The 22215-nt window shown below is 53.5% G+C and overlaps 1 protein-coding gene across 9 annotated transcripts in view; it reads left to right on the top strand.

The window, feature by feature from the left end:
- LOC122701884 (transformation/transcription domain associated protein) overlaps positions 1-22215 on the top strand; it is an 88616-nt gene that overhangs the window by 43077 nt on the left and 23324 nt on the right. For all 9 annotated transcript variants that reach the window (XM_043915302.1, XM_043915300.1, XM_043915298.1 and 6 more), the window contains exons 33-56: positions 169-288; positions 638-802; positions 896-1077; positions 1264-1462; positions 1899-2027; positions 4424-4690; positions 5790-5996; positions 7094-7252; positions 7341-7475; positions 7723-7833; positions 8693-8839; positions 10203-10416; positions 10971-11096; positions 11774-11920; positions 12522-12721; positions 13430-13551; positions 13724-13937; positions 15030-15209; positions 17181-17327; positions 18444-18563; positions 18781-19068; positions 19205-19342; positions 19967-20079; positions 20469-20604. In XM_043915302.1, coding sequence (XP_043771237.1) covers positions 169-288; positions 638-802; positions 896-1077; positions 1264-1462; positions 1899-2027; positions 4424-4690; positions 5790-5996; positions 7094-7252; positions 7341-7475; positions 7723-7833; positions 8693-8839; positions 10203-10416; positions 10971-11096; positions 11774-11920; positions 12522-12721; positions 13430-13551; positions 13724-13937; positions 15030-15209; positions 17181-17327; positions 18444-18563; positions 18781-19068; positions 19205-19342; positions 19967-20079; positions 20469-20604 — 3966 coding nt within the window. The remainder of the gene's footprint in view (positions 1-168; positions 289-637; positions 803-895; positions 1078-1263; positions 1463-1898; positions 2028-4423; positions 4691-5789; positions 5997-7093; positions 7253-7340; positions 7476-7722; positions 7834-8692; positions 8840-10202; positions 10417-10970; positions 11097-11773; positions 11921-12521; positions 12722-13429; positions 13552-13723; positions 13938-15029; positions 15210-17180; positions 17328-18443; positions 18564-18780; positions 19069-19204; positions 19343-19966; positions 20080-20468; positions 20605-22215) is intronic.

The raw sequence follows: 22215 nt of genomic DNA, 5'->3' as shown, positions 1-22215 counted from the left end.
TTTCAGCTGGGTTAATCTAGCAGGGGAAGGTGTGGGGTGTTCATGCTGGCTTACGGGGCGTGCACTGCACTCACGAGGGGAGAAGGTGCACACGGAGCCGTGGGCGGTCACTGGAGCAGAGACGCCTCAGAGCCCCGGAAGGTGCAGGTTTCACCACGTGTCTTCCAGGCTGGCAGTCCCTTCAGAGAACCTCTGATCAAGTTCCTGACGCGCCACCCCTCGCAGACGGTGGAGCTGTTCATGATGGAGGCGACGCTGAACGACCCCCAGTGGAGCCGCATGTTCATGGTGGGAGCCGGGCTGGGGTGTGGCTTGACAGTCTGAAATTTTTAGTTCACTGTTGAGGTTTTATTTTTCTCTGATATAACTTGAGCATTAGAAACATTGTCGCGTCCTACTGAGAAAAGCTCAGGTCCGGGAATCCTTCTTTGCAGGACTTTGATCGTAATGGACGAATGAGCTGCTCAGATTATGAAAACCAAGTGTCTAAAAAGCACTTTCTAAAGAGAGTACTTTTGTAGTCTTTTTATTTTTTTAGTCTACTTCAAGAGATTTAGGAAGAACCTTAGAGTTTATATCATCTAAAATAGTTTGTGGGTTTTGATTAGCCTAAAGCAGCTCTTTGTTTTGTTTCCAGAGTTTCTTAAAACACAAAGATGCTAGACCTCTTCGAGACGTGCTGGCGGCCAACCCCAACCGGTTCATCACACTGCTGCTGCCCGGCGGCACCCAGACGGCGGTGCGCCCCGGCTCGCCAAGCACCAGCACCCTGCGGCTGGACCTGCAGTTCCAGGCCGTCAAGGTAGCGCGGCTCCCCACACGGCTGGTGCCCCGAGCGTGCCGTTGGGACGCAGGGGGCGTCCTGCCGGTGTCCTCACTGTCTCCTCTCTGACAGATCATCAGTATCATCGTTAAAAACGAGGACTCCTGGCTGGCCAGTCAACACTCCCTGGTGAGCCAGCTGAGGCGCGTGTGGGTCAGTGAAACCTTTCAAGAAAGACACCGGAAGGAGAACATGGCGGCCACCAACTGGAAGGAGCCCAAGCTGCTGGCCTACTGTCTGCTGAATTACTGCAAGTGGGTGCACCCGGGGCCCGGGGCCCCGTGGGCTCTTCCTGTGCCGTGTGTCACGGCGGTCTCTGAGTGTGTGGGCACGGCCTGTAGAGCGCGGGCTGTGGCTCTGAGCGGCTGGGGGGCAGGTCGACGTCCTCGGCAGTGACGGATTGGCTGTGGTGTCACGTGCCCTCTCCTTCGAACACGCAGGAAGAATTACGGAGACATCGAGTTGCTGTTCCAGCTGCTCCGGGCCTTCACCGGTCGCTTCCTCTGCAACATGACCTTCCTGAAGGAGTACATGGAGGAGGAGATTCCCAAAAACTACAACATCGCCCAGAAACGGGCCCTGTTTTTTCGCTTTGTGGACTTCAATGACCCCAACTTCGGAGATGAGCTGAAAGCCAAGGTGGGTCCCTCTGTTGCTGCAGGAGAAGCCACGATGCTTGAGCTCGTTTTCTCGGGAGCCAGGGCGCTCTGCTCATGGTCTGCTGTGTCTTTCCTGACATTGGAGGAGCAGTCTGGGCTGTTTAGGAAGGAAGTTTCATTGTTGAGAAACATGAGGCAGGTCCAGCTGTGAACCTGTGCTGACGAGTGGTGTGTTAGTTCCTTTGTTTTTATAAAACAACTTGTCTGAGGTGAGAAGAGTGACCGAGTCTGCTGTCTCTTTTCCTCAAGTTGTTGACCTGCCTTTGCAGTTGCCACTGGAAGCAGACAAGATTGCTCGCTGCACCCTGACTGAGTTCTGACCGGATGCTGCAGCAGGACTGCGCTGGTTCTGCCTAGTGAGAGCGAGCGGGCCTGGCTTTGTTTTCCCTCTCCTTCATTTTAAAATTTTTTTGTAGGTTCTGCAGCATATCTTGAATCCTGCTTTCTTATACAGCTTTGAGAAGGGAGAAGGAGAGCAGCTCCTAGGACCTCCCAATCCAGAAGGCGATAACCCCGAGAGCATCACCAGTGTGTTCATTACCAAGGTGACATCACAAACCACGCACAGCGTGGTTGGGTTGATTGAAATAAGTTGGGTTCGTTGAAATAAGGTGACATCATGATCCACGCACAGCATAGGAGGGAGGTGTGTGTGTGTGTGATGGGTTCATTGAAATAAGGTGATGTCATGAACCACATACAGTGTGGGAGGGGTGTGTGTGTGTGTTGGATTCATCGAAATAAGGTTATTTCCCTGCTTTCATTTTTCATGATTGCATTCATTTTTACTAGTGAACTTATTAAGGCAACTTCACTGTGGAATCACTTAGCTTTGCCACGTTAATTGATTTCAGTGAGGAGCAGAATATGTCACATTGAAAACTCACATGTCGCGGTGGTTCTGCAGAAATCCCTATTGCCAGTCAGTGGTGTTTTCATGATCTTTTTGCAAAAGAATCTACTAAAAGCTGGTGAGAATGTGAGACTGGACCCAGTTGCCACCGTGACCCTTTGCTGCTAAATTCATGAAACGCTACGGCAGTGGGATGTCTGAAATTAACTTGGGTCTTGGCTCGTGCACAGTAGCGTTTGCAGGTTGCACGAGTGAGGCTTTGGGAATCAAGTGTTCGCTTGAGAACTTCCCATGGTGCTCTGTGGTCAGGCTGGTGCACTTCACCAGCGGATACTGAGTTTGCCTTGAGGCGGTTGGGCCGAGGCCGAGTGTGTGTGCACGGTTGCTGGTTGAATGCTGTGACCATGGACCTTCACTCGTCATGGGCCTTCACTTCATTCCTTGTGTGGCCCATGAATTACCGCCTTTGGGAAGAATAGAGTAGGTTCCTCACCCCCCGGCCTGGGGTCCAGGTACAGGGGAGGCTGTTCACAGGACATGTGGCCAGGCTTTCCATGGTCTTTGTGTCTTAAGACAGGCCTCCTCCTACAGTTTTGACCCCAGCCCCATCCTCCTGGGGGAGAACTGAGCCCAAGGAATGGTTTTTGGTCCACACACTGATACTTGCCGTGTGCTGGGCGGCTGTGGGGATGGAGACCCAGACTCGGGCCCTGCCACGGCCTGCCCTCTGGGCTGCATCCTGGAGTCACATGCTGCCTCTTGGCACCAGTGTGGGCCGGGAGTTCGAGTGTGGATGAGGATCGATGGCGCGAGGCAGGCTGGCGCCCCCGGGAAGGGCCTCTATGAAGCCGCAGATCCAAGGGCGGGAGCTGGGGGCTAAAGGGCCCCCAGTGACGACACAGCTGTCGTGGAAGGCTTCCGGCGCAGGTCTGAGAGGCAGAAGGTTGTGAGGTTCTTACTGGACAGTCTGGTTGGTCTGTGACTCCACTGAGGCAGGTAGAATTTTCCTCTGTGTACATTTCTCTTACATCCGTGAAACACATGGAGGAATCTGTCAGACCCTTGATTGTATGGAAAAGTGTAATTTTTTTTTTTTTTTAAGAATAGAGAATTTGGGAGTAGGTCACATTTTCTAATAATACTAAAAAACAAGTTAATAATTGTTGACTAGGGAAAAAAGGTCAGTTATTGGAAATTGAGAAACTCGGTCTAATGTGTGGGAGGGCTCAGACCCCCCCTGCCCCCTGCATTCCAGCTTCTACACCTCCTCCCTCTTCAACACTGAAATAAATTCAGCAAGTTTGTAATCTGTACGTAATAAAGGAAAATTGATGTGATGTCATTGAGTCCATCCCCATAAAGTTTAATGCTATATGTGTGTAGAGGGTACATGTATATGAGTGAGTGTGTGTGTGTGTGTGTAGGCGTAGATTGCCAGCTGACCCTTGGGGAGGTATGAAGGTAGCGGAATATTATGTGTATAGAGAGCGTGCGCAAAAGTGTAGGCTTGCTGAGTGACTCTTGGGAGGTATGGAGGTAGGAGAATGTTATGTGTATAGAGGGTATGTGGGGGTGTGTGTGTGTATGCGTGCATGTGTGAAGGCATAGACTTGTGGAGCGCTCCTGAGAGGTACGGAGGTAGCAGAATTGTACATGTATAGAGGGTGTGTGTGCACATGTAAGTGTGTGTGTGAAGGTGTAGACTTGTGGCGTGCCCCTGGGAGGTAGGTGTCTATAGAGTGTGTGTGCGCATGTGTGAAGGCGCAGACTCGTGCGTGCCCCGCGAGGTGTGTGCCTAGAGTGTGTGTGTGTGCGCGCGTGCGTGTGTGAAGGTGCAGACTCGTGAGTGCCCCTGGGAGGAATGTGTATAGTGTGTGTGTGTGTGTGTGCACGCGCGTGCGTGTGTGAAGGTGTAGGCTTGAGTGCCCCTCAGAGGTGTGTGTCCAGCATGTGTGTGCGTGTGCGAAAGCGTATGCTATAGTGTGTGTGTGTGTGTGCGCATGCGTGTGCGGAGGCGCAGACTCGTGTGTGCCCCGTGCAGCAGGGGGTAGCAGACCCAGCAGCGCCTCCGGGTGCCCACGCCCACAGGTCCTGGAGCCCGAGAAGCAGGCGGACATGCTGGACTCGCTGCGCATCCACCTGCTGCAGTTTGCCACGCTGCTGGTGGAGCATGCGCCCCACCACATCCACGACAACAACAAGAACCGCAACAGCAAGCTGCGCCGCCTCATGACCTTCGCGTGGCCCTGCCTGCTGTCCAAGGCCTGCGTGGACCCCGCCTGCAAGTACAGTGGGCACCTGCTGCTGGCCCACATCATCGCCAAGTTTGCCATCCACAAGAAGATCGTCCTGCAGGTACCGGCACGCGTAGCCTCCTCCCGGTTCGTCGTCTTCCCCGGTGCCTTTACAGAGGCTCCTCCTGCCGTTGTCTTGTGACTAAATCCTCCCCCATGATTCATCCTCACCCTCCCCCACCCCTGCTCTGTCCGCCCGTTCCTCTCAGCCTTGCTTTTGAAACAACACGGTGTCTGCTTCATCCACCCCCCGCTCCTCTGCCTACTGCTGAAGGTGTGTCTGTCCAGGGCCCCAGCCCACTCGTTAGATGCAGACAGACAGCGGGTATTCTGGGGTCCTCGTCTCCTGACTCTGTCCGGGTGGATCATCTCGAGCACGTTCCCAGTGTTGCTCAGTGGGTTTGGGCCTTGATGTCAGGCAGCCTGGGTTTCTCCTGCTTATGAGTTCCGTGACTCTGACAGAGCTTGTCCCTGTCTGTGTCAGAGTTCAGTGTGATCCTACGCTTGAGTACCTAGCTTGTCTGTCCCACTGCGCAGCCTGTTGGGGGCGGCTCTCATCCTGTCCTCTGAGTCACACTTGAGTGTTTCCTCTGACCCTGCCCTCCTGGGAACTTCTCTGGGCCAGAGACCCCCCCAGGCACCCAGGCTTAGCAGGCCCTGTTGTTTCCGGCCTGTCCACGATCTCTGTGCCTCGGCCGCCTCCGTGCTGGTCACGCTGGAGGAGCTGGGGCTTGCGCGTGTGTGCGTGTGTGTGTTTCAGTCGTGTCCGACTCCTTGCGACCCCATGAATTGGAACCCGCCAGGCTCCTCTGTCCATGGGGGTTTCCCAAGCAAGAGTACTGGAGTGGGTTGCCATTCCCTCCTCCAGGGGATTTTCGCGACCCGGGGATCAAACCTGGGTCTCTCTCAGATTCTTTACCATCTGAGCCTAGTCCAGCACAGGCACACAGCAGGTGCTCAGAAAACATTAGAGCAGACATTTTCATGGATCAAAACTTAATGGAAGAGAAACTCACTACTACGCGCTTTCCTAATAAGAGAGCTCCAAGGAATTGTTTAAAAATTGTTTTTGCAGAAATAACGCCTTGTTTCTGAGTGACTGTTCTCATCTCGCTTGTTAAAGCCTTTTATCTTTACTGAGAATTTCTGTCCTGTCTCAGGTGTTCCACAGTCTTCTCAAGGCGCACGCCATGGAAGCACGCGCCATTGTCAGGCAGGCGATGGCCATTCTGACCCCGGCGGTGCCTGCCCGGATGGAGGACGGGCACCAGATGCTGACCCACTGGACGAGGAAGATCATCGTGGAGGAGGGCCACACGGTCCCGCAGCTGGTCCACATCCTGCATCTGATCGTGCAGCACTTCAAGGTGGGGACGCGCTGCGGGTGGGTGGGTGTGGAGGCCTCAGAGCGGATACTGATACGTTCTCGCGCATTTGCTTTGAAGTTTCCCTCGTCTTTCATTTTTCTGCAATAATGAGGTTGTCCTCATCTTTCAGTGAAGGTATTTCTCCTCTATAGATTAGTATGAGTATGTGTGTGGCTTTACAACATGGAAATTGCTGTAGTTTAGTGGATGTGTCCAAGGTGTACGCTTCTTTCTAAGACAACATTTTTCTTGTAAGTACACTTGATCTTTGAACAACAAGGGTTTGCACTGTGTGGATCCACTCATATGCAGATGTTTTTCACTAAATACATACTGTAATATTACATGATCTGCGGTTAGTTGAATCCATGGCGGTGGAACCATGGATAGAGAGGACTGACTGTAAACTCTATAGTCTAATTTTTGACTTCGTGGAGGGTGGGCACCCCAACCCCTGTGTTGTTCAAGGATCAGTTGTATTCAGTTATCTGTGAATACAGGCGAGTTGTTACTTTAAGGTGGGAAGTAATGTCATTAATTCTTGAAGAGGTCACTGGCATCTCCTTTTCTATAACCAAATCACCTTCTTCTTGTATTTATTTATATGTAGATTATTTTTCATAGATTTTTGGGTGGAGGAGAAAGGATTGAATTAAAAGTTCGTTCTTTTACAGTCAGCTGTTTAGAATTAGGAATTTGCCTCTTGGCATGGCTAACTTTTATGACATCGTCTTAAGTTTAATACATGTCACCAGACTTGCCTACCTAACAAGAATTCAGTAGTTCAGCATTTTTTAAAGATGGTCCTTAAAAGCTAAAACACGCTTTTGTATTGGAACTCAGTGGATGAAGGGGGCGTGGTAAACATACTTACAGAAGGCGCTGAGAGATTTCTTAGCTTAAGTCACGGTTCAGAATGCTCGGGCGGAAGGCTGGGTCGCGTGCTGAGGCAGAGGCGGGTCGCGTGCTGAGGCAGAGGCGGGTTGCGTGCGCGTGCCCGCGCGCGTCTGGTGCGTGCGCGTGCCCACGCCCGGTGCGTGCCTGCGTGCGCCCAGTGCGCGCGCCGGCGGCCCTGGCGTGACGGCCCGTGTCCGCAGGTGTACTACCCCGTGCGGCACCACCTGGTGCAGCACATGGTGAGCGCCATGCAGCGGCTGGGCTTCACGCCCAGCGTCACCATCGAGCAGAGGCGGCTGGCCGTGGACCTGTCGGAGGTCGTCATCAAGTGGGAGCTGCAGCGCATCAAGGACCAGCAGGTAGGGCGGCAGCGCCTCCCGCCGGCCTTCCCCGCGCCTCTCCCCGGAGCGCGAGCGGCCGAGTCAAGCGCGGGTGCGTCTCTTTCAGCCCGATTCAGACATGGACCCGAACTCGAGTGGAGAAGGCGTCACCTCCGTCTCGTCTTCCATCAAGAGAGGGCTGTCGGTGGACTCCGCGCAGGAGGTGAAGCGCTTCAGGACAGCCACGGGCGCCATCAGCGCGGTGAGAGCGCAGGCGCGGCCCACCAGCGGTTCATTCATCCGGACTCGGAATGCGGGCCGGGCGCCAGCACCACACCCCACCAGGCCGCACCCCCGCTTCCTGGGCCTGGTTCCCTTTCAGGGGTGGCTCGGGCCCCGTTCCTTCTCTGTGACAGCTTTGCTCGTCCGTCTGCCGGGGGTGCCCTGGTGTTTAGTACAGGCGCCGCCGCCAGGCCGCGCTTCTGAGAGCGCTCTCCCCGCGTCTCCAGGTGTTCGGGCGGAGCCAGTCTCTGCCGGGCGCAGACTCCCTGCTCGCCAAGCCCATCGACAAGCAGCACACGGACACCGTGGTGAACTTCCTCATCCGCGTGGCCTGTCAGGTGTGGTATCCGCGCGTCTCAGGTTAGGGGCCTTCTGAACGAAGGCTGCCCGGTACACTCAGCGAGTTCAACGGTCTGCCTGTTCGGTCAGAAAAGAAATAGGCAAACCAGGTCTGAGAGCTCGTCTGTAGTAGTTTGTCCCTTTCTTACCAAATTTGATTTGTTTAGTGACATGCTGATGTTCCTGAAATCTGCCTGTGTTTTATAATAGGATTTTTTATAACTTTTTTTCCCATCAGTGTGATAAAATAGTGGCTATGTTACAATTAACAGCATGTTGGTGGTGGTTGGTGACCCTGGGTTGGATTACTTGACTTTCCGGTGGCCTGTGTCCTGAGGGTGTGGGGATGACCAAGCCCACACAAGTAGTGGACAACATTCAGTGGTTCAGATGCCTTGTAACTTGCATTTGTTTTGTTTTTTTTTGTAACTTGCATTTGTTTACCGTTCACATCAGTAACATATTTTCATGCCATTGTTGGCAATCTTTCTGAAACTTTTCCTTTTTGTATTTCAAAGAAACCCTTGTAAATGAGAGTTCCCTCACAAAGTAGTTTTACAGCTATTAAGAAGTAGTGTACACTACTTCACAACACTATCGAGGATCTCTAAGTCCTGGAAACAGGCTACCCGTCTTATCAGCCGATCCGCCCCTGAGCACCGCAGCGTGCTGGGCACAGCGGGAGAGGCCCTGATGCCGCCCCTTCAGTCACACAAATGAGTGCAGGTCACCGCTGACCCACTGTGAGGGGGCGGGGTCCCAGCGGAGGCAGAGGCTGGGTGCGGGGTGGCCAGGGCAGGCGAGCGGCCTGGGCCCTGTGTGCAGGGTAACTCGGACCTCACCCCAGTGAACTTCCAGGTCAACGACAACACCAGCGCGGCGGGCTCTCCTGGGGAGGTGCTGTCCCGCCGGTGTGTGACCCTCCTGAAGACGGCCTTGCGCCCAGACATGTGGGCCAAGTCGGAGCTTAAGCTGCAGTGGTTCGACAAGCTGCTGATGAGTGTGGTAGGTGCGGGGCCCTTGGGACAGGTGAGCCCCAAGCCCGCTCCTCTCCGCTGGTCCGGGCCCTCCCACTGCTCTTCTGGACGCCGGCAGAGGAGGGGAGAGCGCTGTGCTCCCCAGGTAGAGCTAGGAGTCTTGGAAGCAGAGTAGTGCCCTTGCCTTTCACAGACTCATTTCTTAAACCGACCCACCAGCTAGCCCGGAATAAAACATGTTTAACTGACTTAGTCAACAGTCTTTAAAATAAAGTTGAGTTTTTGAATACAGATTGAATAGTAAACACAGCACCGTATAGTTGGGTTTTAAGAGAGAGCCCCAAGTGCCGATCTTTTGATGGCTTTTTGGGCGTTCTTGTTCCTGTAAAAACTGCAGTCCTGTGATTTGTTCGGAGGTTGCAGAAGCTGCTCTCTTGCCTTATCCATCTTGTTACCAGGACACAGTTCAGTTTGTGTAGGTCTCTGGTGAAACCTGAAAGCTTTCCGTTTAAAGATTTTAAAACCTGTGGTAAAGGTCTATTACTTTGTGCTGCGAAGATGAGTGTTGCTGCTCAGGTGTTTTGCAAGGCCCCACAGGTGACCCGTGTTAGCGGAGCTCCAGGGGGAGGCCCGCTGGGCCCGCAGGGAGTGCTTTGATTCCAGCCTTCGGCTTCACTGCTGCATCCTCTGCAGATTTCTTGCGTCTATTTCTCTTTGAAAGGTCAAATTATTTTCCTATCAGAGTTAGTCAATTCTGATTGAGTTGACTCAAGCTCAGCCCCTTCACAGGTTCATATTTTCCAAGAGCAGTGGGTCTGCTCATACTGACCTCTGCCTTTTCCCCAGGGTCCACCTCCGAATAGTGCACACGCAGGGCGTGTGTGTGTGAACCACAGACACGAGTGTCCTGAAGCCAAACTTAAATCTTTATTGTGGACCTTGGTGCTCTGTTCTCTGTTTTATTCCTTTTTTTTGTTTGTTTTTTAGCGGTGACAATATAAGTTGATTTCACTATACACAGTTTCCGGGATACTTCCTTTTGGAAGGATGTATGTAGTTGAACTAAAAACATGAGAGGAGAAAAGCAAAATTCATTGCAACAGTTGCCTTTTTAAGCCAAATACTAATGTTTTTCGTGAACTTTTTGAAGGAAGTTTGACTAAGTACTTTAGGTGAATTTATTGAAGGGAAGATTGTGAAATTCTACTGTATTCACAGAATATGGTGCTCCTTTATACACCTGATGTGCTCACCCCTCCGTGGCTCTGGGTTTTTTTTGGTTTCACCTCCTGAGTGCTCAGTGGCACGGGGCTTGGGTTTTGCCTGCCCCCTCCTGTCGCCGGCATTCACGTGCTGTCTCATCCGCGCATGGCCCGTTTCCCCCGTTGCAGGAGCAGCCGAACCAGGTGAACTATGGGAACATCTGCACCGGCTTGGAAGTGCTGAGCTTCCTGCTCACCGTCCTGCAGCCGCCGGCCATCCTGAGCAGCTTCAAACCCCTGCAGCGTGGCGTGGCCGCCTGCATGACATGCGGGAATACCAAGGTGCTGCGGGCCGTGCACAGCCTGCTGTCCCGCCTCATGAGCCTCTTCCCCACCGAGCCGAGTACGTGGCTGTGGCTGTCTGCGCCCCCCTCTCTCTCTTTTCTTTCGGCCTGGCTGGGTGGGCCCAGAGCTTGTTACTGAGAGTGCTCCCCCCTCCTCTGCTTGCCATATGAGCCATTTTATCATCCAAGCTTTTTTTTTTGTACCACGAAACTTTCTTTTTAAAAAAGGAAGGTTGACATAACTTCACAGTCAAAGTCTTTGCATTACATTTTTTGGTCCACTTGGGAGATAGTTTTTCTTCATCAGCTAAACATTACCGTTTCTGTAAGGTTAAAGGAAAGTTTGATTAAAGCATTTTGGTCAAGCATTGAACAGCTGGCAGGATAGAATTTTGGCATGTTTTTCGTGTGTTTAGGGGGTTGAGTTGAGGCTCAGGGACATGAAAGGTGGTCACTGAGCTCCGTTAACTGGGAGCCACGGTTCCTGGGGTGAGGGTCAGCGCAGGTCCCAGACGACGAAGCTCTGTGCTGGCCTAGGGAGAGTCAGCATCTCTCAGAGCCGGACTGGGCCTGCCAGCTGGACCCTGGCCCCACAGTCCCACTCCTGTTTCAGGCACTTCCAGCGTGGCCTCCAAGTACGAGGAGCTGGAGTGCCTGTACGCGGCCGTGGGCAAGGTCATCTATGAGGGGCTCACCAACTACGAGAAGGCCACCAGCGCCAACCCCTCCCAGCTCTTCGGTGAGTGGGCGTCCTGCCTGGCACATGCCTCTCTGCTCACTTGGACGGGCTTGCCTTCTGGGAAGGGCACAGCATGTCAGGAGTTCTGAGCCAATGTGTTGTTGAGAGTGTCTGCAAGTGGCCGGGTGCACCCAAGGCCATGGTCCCCTGGGGTCTTGGAGATGAAAGACCCCCACCCAGCCTCAGAGCTTCTTCCTGCCTCAGACACACGTGTTCCTCCCCACCCCCCACCTCCAGGGTTGTTTAAGGTCTACGGTATAAGCTTTCATGGGACGTTTACAGCTCACTCTTGCACACATGGGGCCTGGGGCGGCGACCCCACGCAGGCGAAGCAGGGGAAGTCATCTTGTGAGTGTCGTCGGCCTTAGTGTCTCTTGGTGTCGGCCTTAGGGTCTCTCTGCGTGGCCGTCTCGCGTCCACAGGTTCAGCTGACTGAGGATCCTGCAGCGCCGTTGTGTATGCTGTTGGAAGAAAGCCATACACAAGTGGACTCGAGCAGTTCAGACTTGTGTCAGGCTCAACGGCAATGTGACATTTCAGATCAATCTGTACTTTTGTCAGAAACAGCATGTTTTTGTCTAGCATGTTGTTTAAATGTTTTTAGGAGTAATTGACATTTTTGTGAATTACTCAGCTTTTAGAGACTCAGAAACCCCCTGGCGCTCTCTCCCCTCCAGGGACCCTGATGATCCTCAAGTCTGCCTGCAGCAACAACCCGAGCTACATCGACAGGCTGATCTCGGTCTTCATGCGCTCCCTGCAGAAGATGGTGCGCGAGCACCTGAGCCCGCAGGCCGCCTCGGGCAGCACGGAGGCCGCCTCAGGTGACGCGCTGGGCCGGGCCGCCTCGGGGCCGCTGCGATTGGCAGCTCCACTGCGCCCTGCTTTCGTGTTCATCATCATTTGCTCTCAACAGAGAGATTCTGAGCGTTTCATTGACTACCAGAGTCAAGTGCTCTTTTAAAACAAACTGCTTTTGAAGTTTGTGATTGTAAGAATGAAGAGATTTTGAGGAACACTTGCCACTTGATGAGAGTTAATCTCACAGTTTTGCTATAAGCAGAGATGGTGTAATCAGAGCCACTGTTTCTGAAGAATGAAGTCTCAGGGTCCAGACCTGAGCTGTGAGCTCTGGGATTCGGGTGACGTGGGGAGGGGAGGGGAGCTGTGGGAGTTGCACCTCTCGGCCCGCCGGGGCCATGCACGTGACTTCAGGGCTTGGCCGAACCCCCGGTCCCCTCACCTCTGTCGTCCCCTGCCTTGTGAGGAGGCTGTTGGGCCGCCCTGGCAAGGCGGTGCGGTCAGAGCCAGGAGGCACTTCACACGCCGGAGCTCTAGTTTCGGCGAGAAAGCGTCCTGGGGAGGTCGTGGGCAGGATCCAGCCACTTGGGTGGTGGGAATAGCCGGCATCTCTCCCGTGAGCAGGGACCAGTGAGCTGGTGATGCTGAGTCTGGAGCTGGTGAAGACGCGCCTGGCCGTGATGAGCATGGAGATGAGGAAGAACTTCATTCAGGCCATCCTGACCTCCCTCATTGAGAAATCCCCCGATGCCAAAATCCTCCGGTCCGTGGTGAAAATTGTGGAAGAATGGGTTAAAAACAATTCCCCGATGGCAGCCAATCAGGTGAGCTGGGCAGGGGCCTGGGCTCCGGCCTGTGGACCTTCCCGAGTATCCAAGGGAAGAGTCAGCTGTTGCTTTCTAAGTTCTTCTGCAAGTTCTCAAGCAGAATATTTTTTCTCTCCAGTATTTGCATTCATGGGATCTTTTTTTTAAGTTGGATTTTTCTCATTGTGCTTCACAGATTTTAAACAGAAACTTGAAATAACTGGTTGTGTAATGTGGTTTTCAGTTCAGTCACTCAGTCGTGTCTGACTCTTTGCGACCCCATGAATTGCAGCACGCCAGGCCTCCCTGTCCATCACCAACCCCCGGAGTTTACTCAAACTCATGCCCATCGAGTCGGTGATGCCATCCAGCCGTCTCATTCTCTGTCATCCCCGTCTCCTTTTTCTTCTATTAAAATGTTAAATGAGCCAAAAATAACAACGATGAGGGACTATTACTTGGTAACTAAGATGCTTGCAAACTTCCAATTTGTTTTCTAGTTTAGTTGCTTTCTCTCCCAAGTGAGTTGTAGCCGCCGCCCCCCTGCCCCCCCCGCCCAGAAAATTATGTTGGCACCTGTCTTGGTCTTAAGCATCCTAAGGACCATTTAGAAATGACCGTATTTTACCTGACAAGACTTTAGGAGCTTAAAAATCAGTTGAGCAGATGACTGAAATACTTTTGAACATGTTCTTTCTCAAATAATTGACTCTTAAATTTGTGCAGACACCTACACTCCGGGAGAAGTCCATTTTGCTTGTGAAAATGATGACCTACATAGAAAAGCGTTTTCCAGAAGACCTTGAACTAAACGCACAGTTTTTAGACCTTGTTAACTACGTCTACAGGTAATCACCGCAGCCAGACGCATGTCATGTCATCCCTGGTGTGCTGTCTGACCCACTGGTGGTGTGACTTTTCAATTTTCTCATATACAATAAGTTTTAAACACCCGTTTACGTTGTAAGACACGTAGTGTATGTTGGCGTCATTAGTGAGCCTTTTGTTCAAATGTTCCAGGGATGAGACACTGTCAGGCAGCGAGCTGACCGCGAAGCTTGAGCCGGCCTTTCTCTCGGGCCTGCGCTGCGCCCAGCCACTCATCAGGGCCAAGTTTTTCGAGGTTTTCGACAACTCGATGAAGCGTCGCGTCTACGAGCGCCTGCTCTACGTGACCTGCTCCCAGAACTGGGAGGCCATGGGGAACCACTTCTGGATCAAGCAGTGCATTGAGGTAAGTCAGGCCCAGAGCCAGGTGTCCACACCCATGCGGAGAGGCAAACGTCTCCACGGCAGAACCGCCGTCATCTCTAGTAAGAAGGAATTGATGCACAGCTGGGAGGTGGAGCGGCCAGGCTAAGCCGGCCTGACAGCACGCGGGCTCTGACCCCTTGGCTCATGGGGCCAGGGAGCTGGGGGTGAGGGCCCCCGCGGACAGTCAGGCTGTTTCAGTGGACGGTGGGTCAGATGGCCTCCGTTTCTAACTAGCTTGTGGTCAGGCGTCTGTATTCCTCACTATTTGGCTTTATTACCAGCGTGCCACACCAGGCAACCTCGGCCTCCCGTGAGAACGGGAGGTTACGCACGCTGTGCACACAGGCTGTGGGCTGCGCCTGCCGGAGGCACCACTGTCTGACACCCGGGCTGTGAGATTGCCCTTGAGGGAGAGGAGGGACTCGTGGCCGGGCTTCGGGAGAGCGTGTGGGCGCATTCCCACCAGGGCTGAGGTCTGTTCTCAGTGCTGTGAGCAGCAGCGGGTGGAACCCTGACGGCGGCACAGCGGGCAGGGCTCCCTGACGTGCTCTTCATTCAGGAGACGGGCGGGTACCTCAGGCTCTGGGTCAGGTGGTCAGAAAGGCCTTGGAGGAGGGGCTGCCGCTGCTCCTCTGGCCTGCGGTCTGGCCTGTCTCCAGGCGGCACCAGTGCACGGCCCCCGCTTCTCTGCCTTCCTGTCGCTCCTCACGACGACAACGACAGGAGCATCCTGCTAGTGTGAACCCACCCCGTGCTGCCCAGCACAGGCTTCCTGCTGCCGCCCAGCCGTTCTCAGGCCTTTCTCAAAGCGAAGCGGGTCGCACCGCTCCTTGGCTCTGCCCAGCGCACAGTCTAGCCTCCGGGGCCCGGTCTCGCTGGCCCCTCTGTCCAGCCCGCTGAGACGTGGAGTCGGGGGCACCTGAGTGGGACAGTGGGAGGGAGGTGCAGGCTCCTGTCTAGGTGGGGGCAGCGGGATGGAGCGAGCCAGGCGCTGGGGGCTCAGCTGCACGTGTGTGCCGGGCGAGGTGACTCGGAGGTCACCGGGGGCCTTTCCTCCCCTGCGCGCCCCCAGCTCCTCCTGGCCGTGTGTGAGAAGAGCACGCCCATCGGGACCAGCTGCCAGGGCGCCATGCTGCCCTCCATCACCAACGTCATCAACCTGGCCGACAGCCACGACCGCGCGGCCTTCGCCATGGTGACACACGTCAAGCAGGAGCCCCGGGAGCGCGAGAACAGCGAGTCCAAGGAGGAGGTAACGCCCCGCGCCCGCGCTGCCTCCCCGGCCGGCCTCCCGGCTCGCTGGGACGGTGCTGTGTCAGCCGTGGGGTGTTCAGGGCGAGAGCAGCTCATCAGACCCCGCCTCTGCTGGAAGGTCTGAGTGCGGCGCCTGTTTGGTTACTTACTGTTTGCTTTCTTGTGTCAAGGTTCAGTGGACGTACATCCTGTTAGTCCCGGGTGTACAACGTGAGGATTTGGTGTGTTTGTGTGTTGTGAAATGATCACAGTAAGTCTAGTTAACGTGCATCACCACACATAGTTACAGGATTTTTTTCTTGTGATGAGGACTTCTAAGGTTTACTCTCAGCAACTTTCAGATACACAGTGCAGCGTTGCTGACTGTAGTCCCCGTGCTGTGCGTTCCACCCCCGTGATGAGTTTGTTTTATCACCAGCGGTTTGTGCCTTTGCATGTCTTGGCCCATCTCACCTCCCCCCCACCTTTGGCCGTCTGCCTTCTGTGTCTATGAGCGTGTGTCTGTCTTTGTCTTTCTGACGTATTTCGCTGAGCACAGTGCTCTCGGGGGTCTGTCCGTGTTGCAGATGGCAAGATTTCAGGGTAGAATTGATGAGCATCTGGTGTTGCCATTCGGTTTTGAGACCAATCACTTATCACGGGTTGGTGCTGCTGAGGACAGGGTCTTTTACTGTCTGTTGATAGTCCTCTCCCAAGTCAGGAGTTGCCCACATTGTATCCTAAAGCACCGCTCTGGGGAGTGACGCTGTCTTGAAGGAGCCGTGTCTCTAGCTGGTTCCACAGGCCACCTACTCTGACCCTCCTGGGTCTCCACGCAGTCTGGCTGGGGCAGCCCTGGAGCCTGTAACTAACCGTCAGGGCTGAGCCTCGGTCCTGATGGTTGTCAGGGCTCCGTGTGGGAGTGGGAACGCCCCTCAAGGCGTGGATCTGTGAGCGTGTCCTTCAGGCTTTCGGCCCGTGGAAGCTCAAGCTGGCTGGAGCGTTGGGTGTCAGCAGACAGCCAGTCGGTACTGGCAGAGGAAGGCACTCTCTTTCCTCTGAAAGGGGTGGTTTGTACCCCTTCTTGTTTGTGAGATCTCTACTTCATTAACAAATAAGAAATTAAAACTTTCTTCACTTTACACTTGCTAAGCAGGTGATCGTTTGGTGATGGGACCCTCTTTCCTTTCTGTGGTCCTCTGTGGAGTGAGTGGCAGCTTCAGCATGACTTAAAGGCAGCTTTGGGCTTTCCCTGGTGGCTCAGTTGGTAAAGAATTTGCCTGCAATGCGGGAGACCTCGGTTCGATCTCTGGGTTGTGAAGAGTCCTTGCAGGAGGGAAAGGCTACCCACTCGAGTATTCTGGCCTAGAGAATTCCATGGACTGTATAGTCCTTGGGGTCGCAAAGAGTTGGACACGACTTCGCTTTTACTTTCATTTTTTTTATGTGACTCATCTGCCTTCTCAATGGCGCACACCAAATGTTCCATAACCTGACTTAGAGCCCAGTGTGGGGATGGGATGTTGATGGTCACTTCCCAGAAGCTTCAGACAGAACTCCGGTTCCTTCCTCTTTGGGGGCGAGTTGTGTAACACCCTGTGCCCACAGGTGCTGTGCGTTGGCGCCGATGATGGTCTTGATCCAAGTGAACACGCCTGTGCTGCTTTCTCAGGAACGGCGGGCGATGATTCCTAGTAGTCTTTATACTCCTTAAAGTTGTGCTTCTTTATTTTCCTTTCCATAATCCAAATATGACAGCAAAATGCTGACATTTTTATAGCATCAGGTAAGAAAGCGCTAGATTTGGTCTAGTTTTATTTGCTTGTCTTTTATTTTAGAACTCAGGATTATTTAAATTATTATAGACTTCCAGGAAACTGAAGTTTTACTTGGCAAAAATTTAACAAGAAGTTTATGAGAGTTGTGTGTGTTGATTTTTTTTTTTAACTATTTGACCTTTTGGTTTTGCATGTTTGTTTTTTGTATTTAGGATGTAGAGATAGATATTGAACTGGCTCCTGGAGATCAGACCAGCACGCCCAAAACCAAAGAGCTGTCTGAGAAGGATATTGGAAACCAGCTGCACATGTTAACCAACAGACATGACAAATTTCTTGATACGCTCCGGGAAGTGAAGGTTTGTACGAATTTGGGGGAATGATTGTGGCTTTCCTCTTCCCGCCCCAAATACTTTGAACAATCCATGAATCCACGGACTCCCCCATTCATAGCTCGAAGCGAGCATTTCTGTGGGCAGGTCCGTGTCCTTTGAGAGCTTTGGCCTCTGCTGTGTTAACGTGGAGCCAGGAGCCGCCTGCCTGGCAGGCAGGGAGCAGCTGTGTGAGGGCAGCCAGGCTGGTTTCATCTCGGCGTCCCATGCAGGGCAGCCTGAGTAGCAGACAGGAGCATTCTTCCCTGGAACGTTTTCTCCCCCTCCCTCTGGAATGTTCGTATCCTGGGCTTGTGCGTTTTTGACAGGGGCGTGGTTTGGGGTTAGGTCCCTTCCTGCTCTGCCCTTGGGTGAAAGGAACGGCATGATCTTGACACATGTATCTCTGTCTCTGCCGCAGGGCCCACCATGGGCTGGCAGGCATGTGCCCGAGCCCCTCTGCGCTGGCTGTGTGGGGAGGTGGGCTTCAAGCTGCCAGAAACTTGACTGAGAAACTCGCACCTCAGGGACAGTGGAGCTGTGGGCAGAGGCAGCTGCGTTTGTGGATTTGATGGGCCCTTTGGGGCCCCGGTTTCCAGCTCTGGCCCCGGTTGTGGGGTGTTCTGGTCCAGTCCTGTCCATTCCAGTCGCTTCTCCATCTGTCCACTGTTCATTGCAGAGACTCCGACCTCTCATGGTTCCTGATTTCTTCAGAATTACACCTATTGACAAATAACATAGATCCTATGCGTGTAGTTCTCCTGTTTCCCCTGGGTATCTTCAGCCTCTGCTTTGATGGCATCTGTGTATCTCTTGCTTGCCCTTTCCGGGTCAGCGTGGTGTTCGTACTTCTCAGATACGGTGAAATCAGGAATGCTAGGAGGTGGCCTGGGAAGTTAGACGTGCCGTCGTGTCACTGAGCCCCTTTCCCGCGTCCGTGCCAGCCGCTCAGCACGGCAGGCGGGGTCTGTGGTGCCCAGAGCTCGTGTCTGCCTTTGGCACGACATCTGTTGAGGTTCTGAGCGTCAGGCAGTGGGCAGCGTCGGGTAGAGTGGGGTCCTGCGTGGCGAGGGCCGGGCGCCAGACGGGTCTCTCCTCCTGCAGACGGGAGCCCTGCTGGGCGCCTTCGTCCAGCTCTGCCACATCTCCACCACGCTGGCTGAGAAGACGTGGGTCCAGCTCTTCCCCAGGCTGTGGAAAATCCTGTCTGACAGACAGCAGCATGTGAGTCTGTTTTTTTCAAATCCTCTTTCAAAAAGTGCAATTTTAGCTTCTGAGGAGCGTTTGCAAAAGAAACTCTTGGTTAAGTTTCAAAGGCTGAGGAAACTAGTGTTTCCAAGCGTGAGTTATCACACCCATGCCAGACGCCGGGGGAGAGCGCGAAGGTGGGCTGGTTCTCGCACGAGGCCCCGGCCAAACCCAGCCCGCGCTTCGGTTTTAGGCTCTGGCGGGGGAGATCAGCCCGTTCCTGTGCAGCGGCAGCCACCAGGTGCAGCGGGACTGCCAGCCCAGCGCCCTCAACTGCTTTGTGGAGGCCATGTCCCAGTGCGTCCCGCCCATCCCCATCCGGCCCTGCGTCCTCAAGTACCTGGGCAAGACCCACAACCTCTGGTTCCGCTCCACCTTGATGCTGGAGCACCAGGCCTTCGAGAAGGGGCTGAGCCTGCAGATCAAGCCCAAGCAGACGGCCGAGTTCTATGAGCAGGAGAGCATCACTCCACCGCAGCAGGTGAGGCCGCGCCTCCGCTGTTCACAGGTCCTAATGAGCGCCTCCCCGGTGGCGGCAGATGAGGGGCCGTGAAGTCGGCCTGTTGGGGAAACACGCTATTCCTCCCCGAGCACTCAGAGACCGCGTTCTGTTCCAGGAGATCCTGGACTCCCTTGCGGAGCTCTACTCTCTGCTGCAGGAGGAGGACATGTGGGCGGGCTTGTGGCAGAAGCGCTGCAAGTACTCGGAGACGGCCACGGCCATCGCCTACGAGCAACACGGCTTCTTCGAGCAGGTAGCACCGCCGGGGACCCTCCGGGCCTCATGGGCGGTGGAAGGCGCTTACAGAGGTTCCGTGGTATGGGGGCCTCAAGGCGGTTCCTGTCTAAGAAATCTCCTGACTTCTTGGAAGCATGTACCTGCCCCACACAGGCTCTTAGAGTCAAGGCTCAGTTTTGGAGCCGTGAACGCCCTTGAAGCTTGGTTGTAAGTTCTTTACTCAGTGTAGTCAGTGCGGGTGCTCCTCATCCTCGGCCCTCGGTCCCGTTGGGACCGGTAGGGAGATTGTATTCAGCGTGCGAGTTTAGTTCCCTTGCCATCCTTGCTCGGCAGTGGGGTCACTGAGCAGGAGTGGCCGCAGCCCCGGGTTGGACGCCGAGCCACAGAAATTCCAGAAGCAGAGGCATGGCCGTGGCCTGGCTGCCATCGCTGACGGGTAGAGACCTGCGCGGAGTCCTGCGGCTTCTGCTTGGGGCGGGGCCTCATGCACCAGATCATCCACTCTCATTCTCTGAGTGGAGATCCTGAGAGCCTGACACGGCCCCAGGTCTGCGATCCAGCTTGCCCTAAGTAAGCGAGCAGTGGTCGTGCAGAAGTTGCTAGTTAAGCAGCAGTTTGAAAGCATTATTAATGTTTACAGGCGCAAGAGTCCTATGAAAAGGCAATGGACAAAGCCAAGAAGGAACACGAGAGGAGCAACGCTTCCCCCGCCATTTTCCCAGAGTACCAGCTTTGGGAGGATCACTGGATCCGGTGAGCCGAACGGGAATGTGGTCAGGAGTCACGAAGGGAGCCAATGGAAAGTCTGAAATTTCCTCTAACAAGTATTTTTAGAAAGGGGCCTTGCTGCTTTCTTTATGGCCCCACAAAGAAAAGTACAAACAAAAATCTGCAAACAGCTGATAAAGGCTGAAGTACTTGAGTGTGTGTTGGAGAAACTGACCGAGTCCTGCCTCCACTGGGAGGCTCTGCTCTGCTGTGGGGGTGCGGCTCTTGCTGCTTCAGGGGGACCCCTGGTTCAGTGCCCCGGGCACCGTGGCACCCCTTAGAAGCCCACCCTGCTCTGTGGGGGTAACATTTTTTCCTTTCTATGGAAAGGAGTGGTTTAAAATCATGAGCTCAGGGCAATCCTTGGCCTCTAGGTGTTCCAAGGAGCTGAACCAGTGGGAAGCCTTGACGGAGTACGGCCAGTCCAAAGGTCACATCAACCCTTACCTGGTCCTGGAGTGTGCCTGGCGGGTGTCCAACTGGACCGCCATGAAGGAAGCCCTGGTGCAGGTGAGGACCCATCCCGCCCCCCGCCTGACCTGTCCACGCTCAGGGTACAATCTCTGCAGGCACAGGGGACACTTTCTCCAAAGCCCGGAGTCTCTGGGGGTCTCCCTTCACTTGAGTCACGTGGGGCACCTTGGCAGATGGAAGATAGCTCCTGGGAAGTAAGGGTTCCTTTTGGTTTTCACGAACATCTTTCCTGAATCTGCGTTTAAATGATAACTTAGTTTTAATTCATCCTTCAGTTACAGTGAGTGTCAGGTGTGGAGACTCTGGGCTTTATGAGAAACTGGGAAGAACAGAGGCCATTTTCCTGGTGGATTTGGTCGGCAGGTGTGAGTGTAGTGCAAGCGCAGGGCCGGGCTGTCAGTGAAACTGTCGCAGGAAAGCGGTATCACGTTCAGAGCGTACCTTGTGTTACGGAAGTGGTAACGGTGTCGTGTGAGTGAAGTCGAGCCCTTAGCTTGGTTGGGCTGCACGTTTTTCAGAAGTTAAACTCCATCTGGAGGAGTTGAGTGTGAGACAGATGAGTGGGCTCCGAGGTGCAGGTCTCTCGCCCTGGGAGCCTCTGCGGGGCGTTGGCAGCTGGGGTTGACGGCCCGACTCTGCCGCCCGAGCCCACGTCCCGCCGGCACCTCAGCCTCCACTGGCGCAGCCGTGCCCATGGCTTGCTTTTTTCCCTCCTGTGTCTCTCTCCCCCAGCGCCCCCGTCCTGCTCAGGCTTTGACCTTTGCTCTGGTGTCCGTCACAGGGCTTAGGGTTTATACTGCAGTCCTGCGCTCACCTTGCCCCTTCGCCTGGTAAGGGCCTATTTAGTCACACCAGTGGTTTTCCTTATTTGATGTGTAGGCTCAAAGCGCACGGAGGTTACAGGCCACTGTGTTTGAAAGGATTGACTTAAAACTTTACCTGGACTGTGGCTCCCGTGCTTATTTCGCCACTGCTGCTGCTTTTGAACAAAATGTGGAAGGTGCAAGAACCGAAATAGTCACAAACCATTAACTACAGGGAGGTTATAGAGCCCAGGATCTGGACTTAGAAGTTGGGATCTGGGAAATGGCTTCTCTGATGCAGGGAGTTTATGTTCCTCTGAGAAGTAAACCAGTCAGTGTGTAAGTAAACAAAAATAGTTTACTGACAGGTTGCATTTACCATTGGTTATTCTTTTTTTTAATTTATTTTTAATGTCCTTCCTTTATTCTGATAAATATTCCGCTTTATTTTACATCAATATAAAGATATTTATAACTCACTCTAATGTTTCTTTTTCTCCTTTCCGAGGTCTCACTTAGCAGGATATGTGCAGTATCATACTGACCACAAGTCTGACAGATGAGTTTCTTCTTTGACAAGTTCTTGATGATTTTCCCCCAGTTTTAAGGCACTTACTGATTGGAGAAAGCTCAAAGTATTAATGAGCACTATGGGTAATCTGCAGTAAATTAGTTTTAAATGTTTTTGATCATACTAAATTATTTACTCATTTAGCAGTACTTCAAAGAAAAGCTTTCTCGTCTTGTGATTATGGGGCTGCTTATAGTAGTACATTTCTTTATTAGATTTCATAAATCAGGTAATATTTTTCAGCAGAGGAAAAATGAAGATGCTTTTGTTCTT

Source organism: Cervus elaphus, chromosome 10, assembly GCF_910594005.1.
Source record: "Cervus elaphus chromosome 10, mCerEla1.1, whole genome shotgun sequence".
Classification (NCBI taxonomy): Eukaryota; Metazoa; Chordata; class Mammalia; order Artiodactyla; family Cervidae; genus Cervus; species Cervus elaphus.
This window is presented reverse-complemented; position numbering and strand designations above follow the sequence as displayed.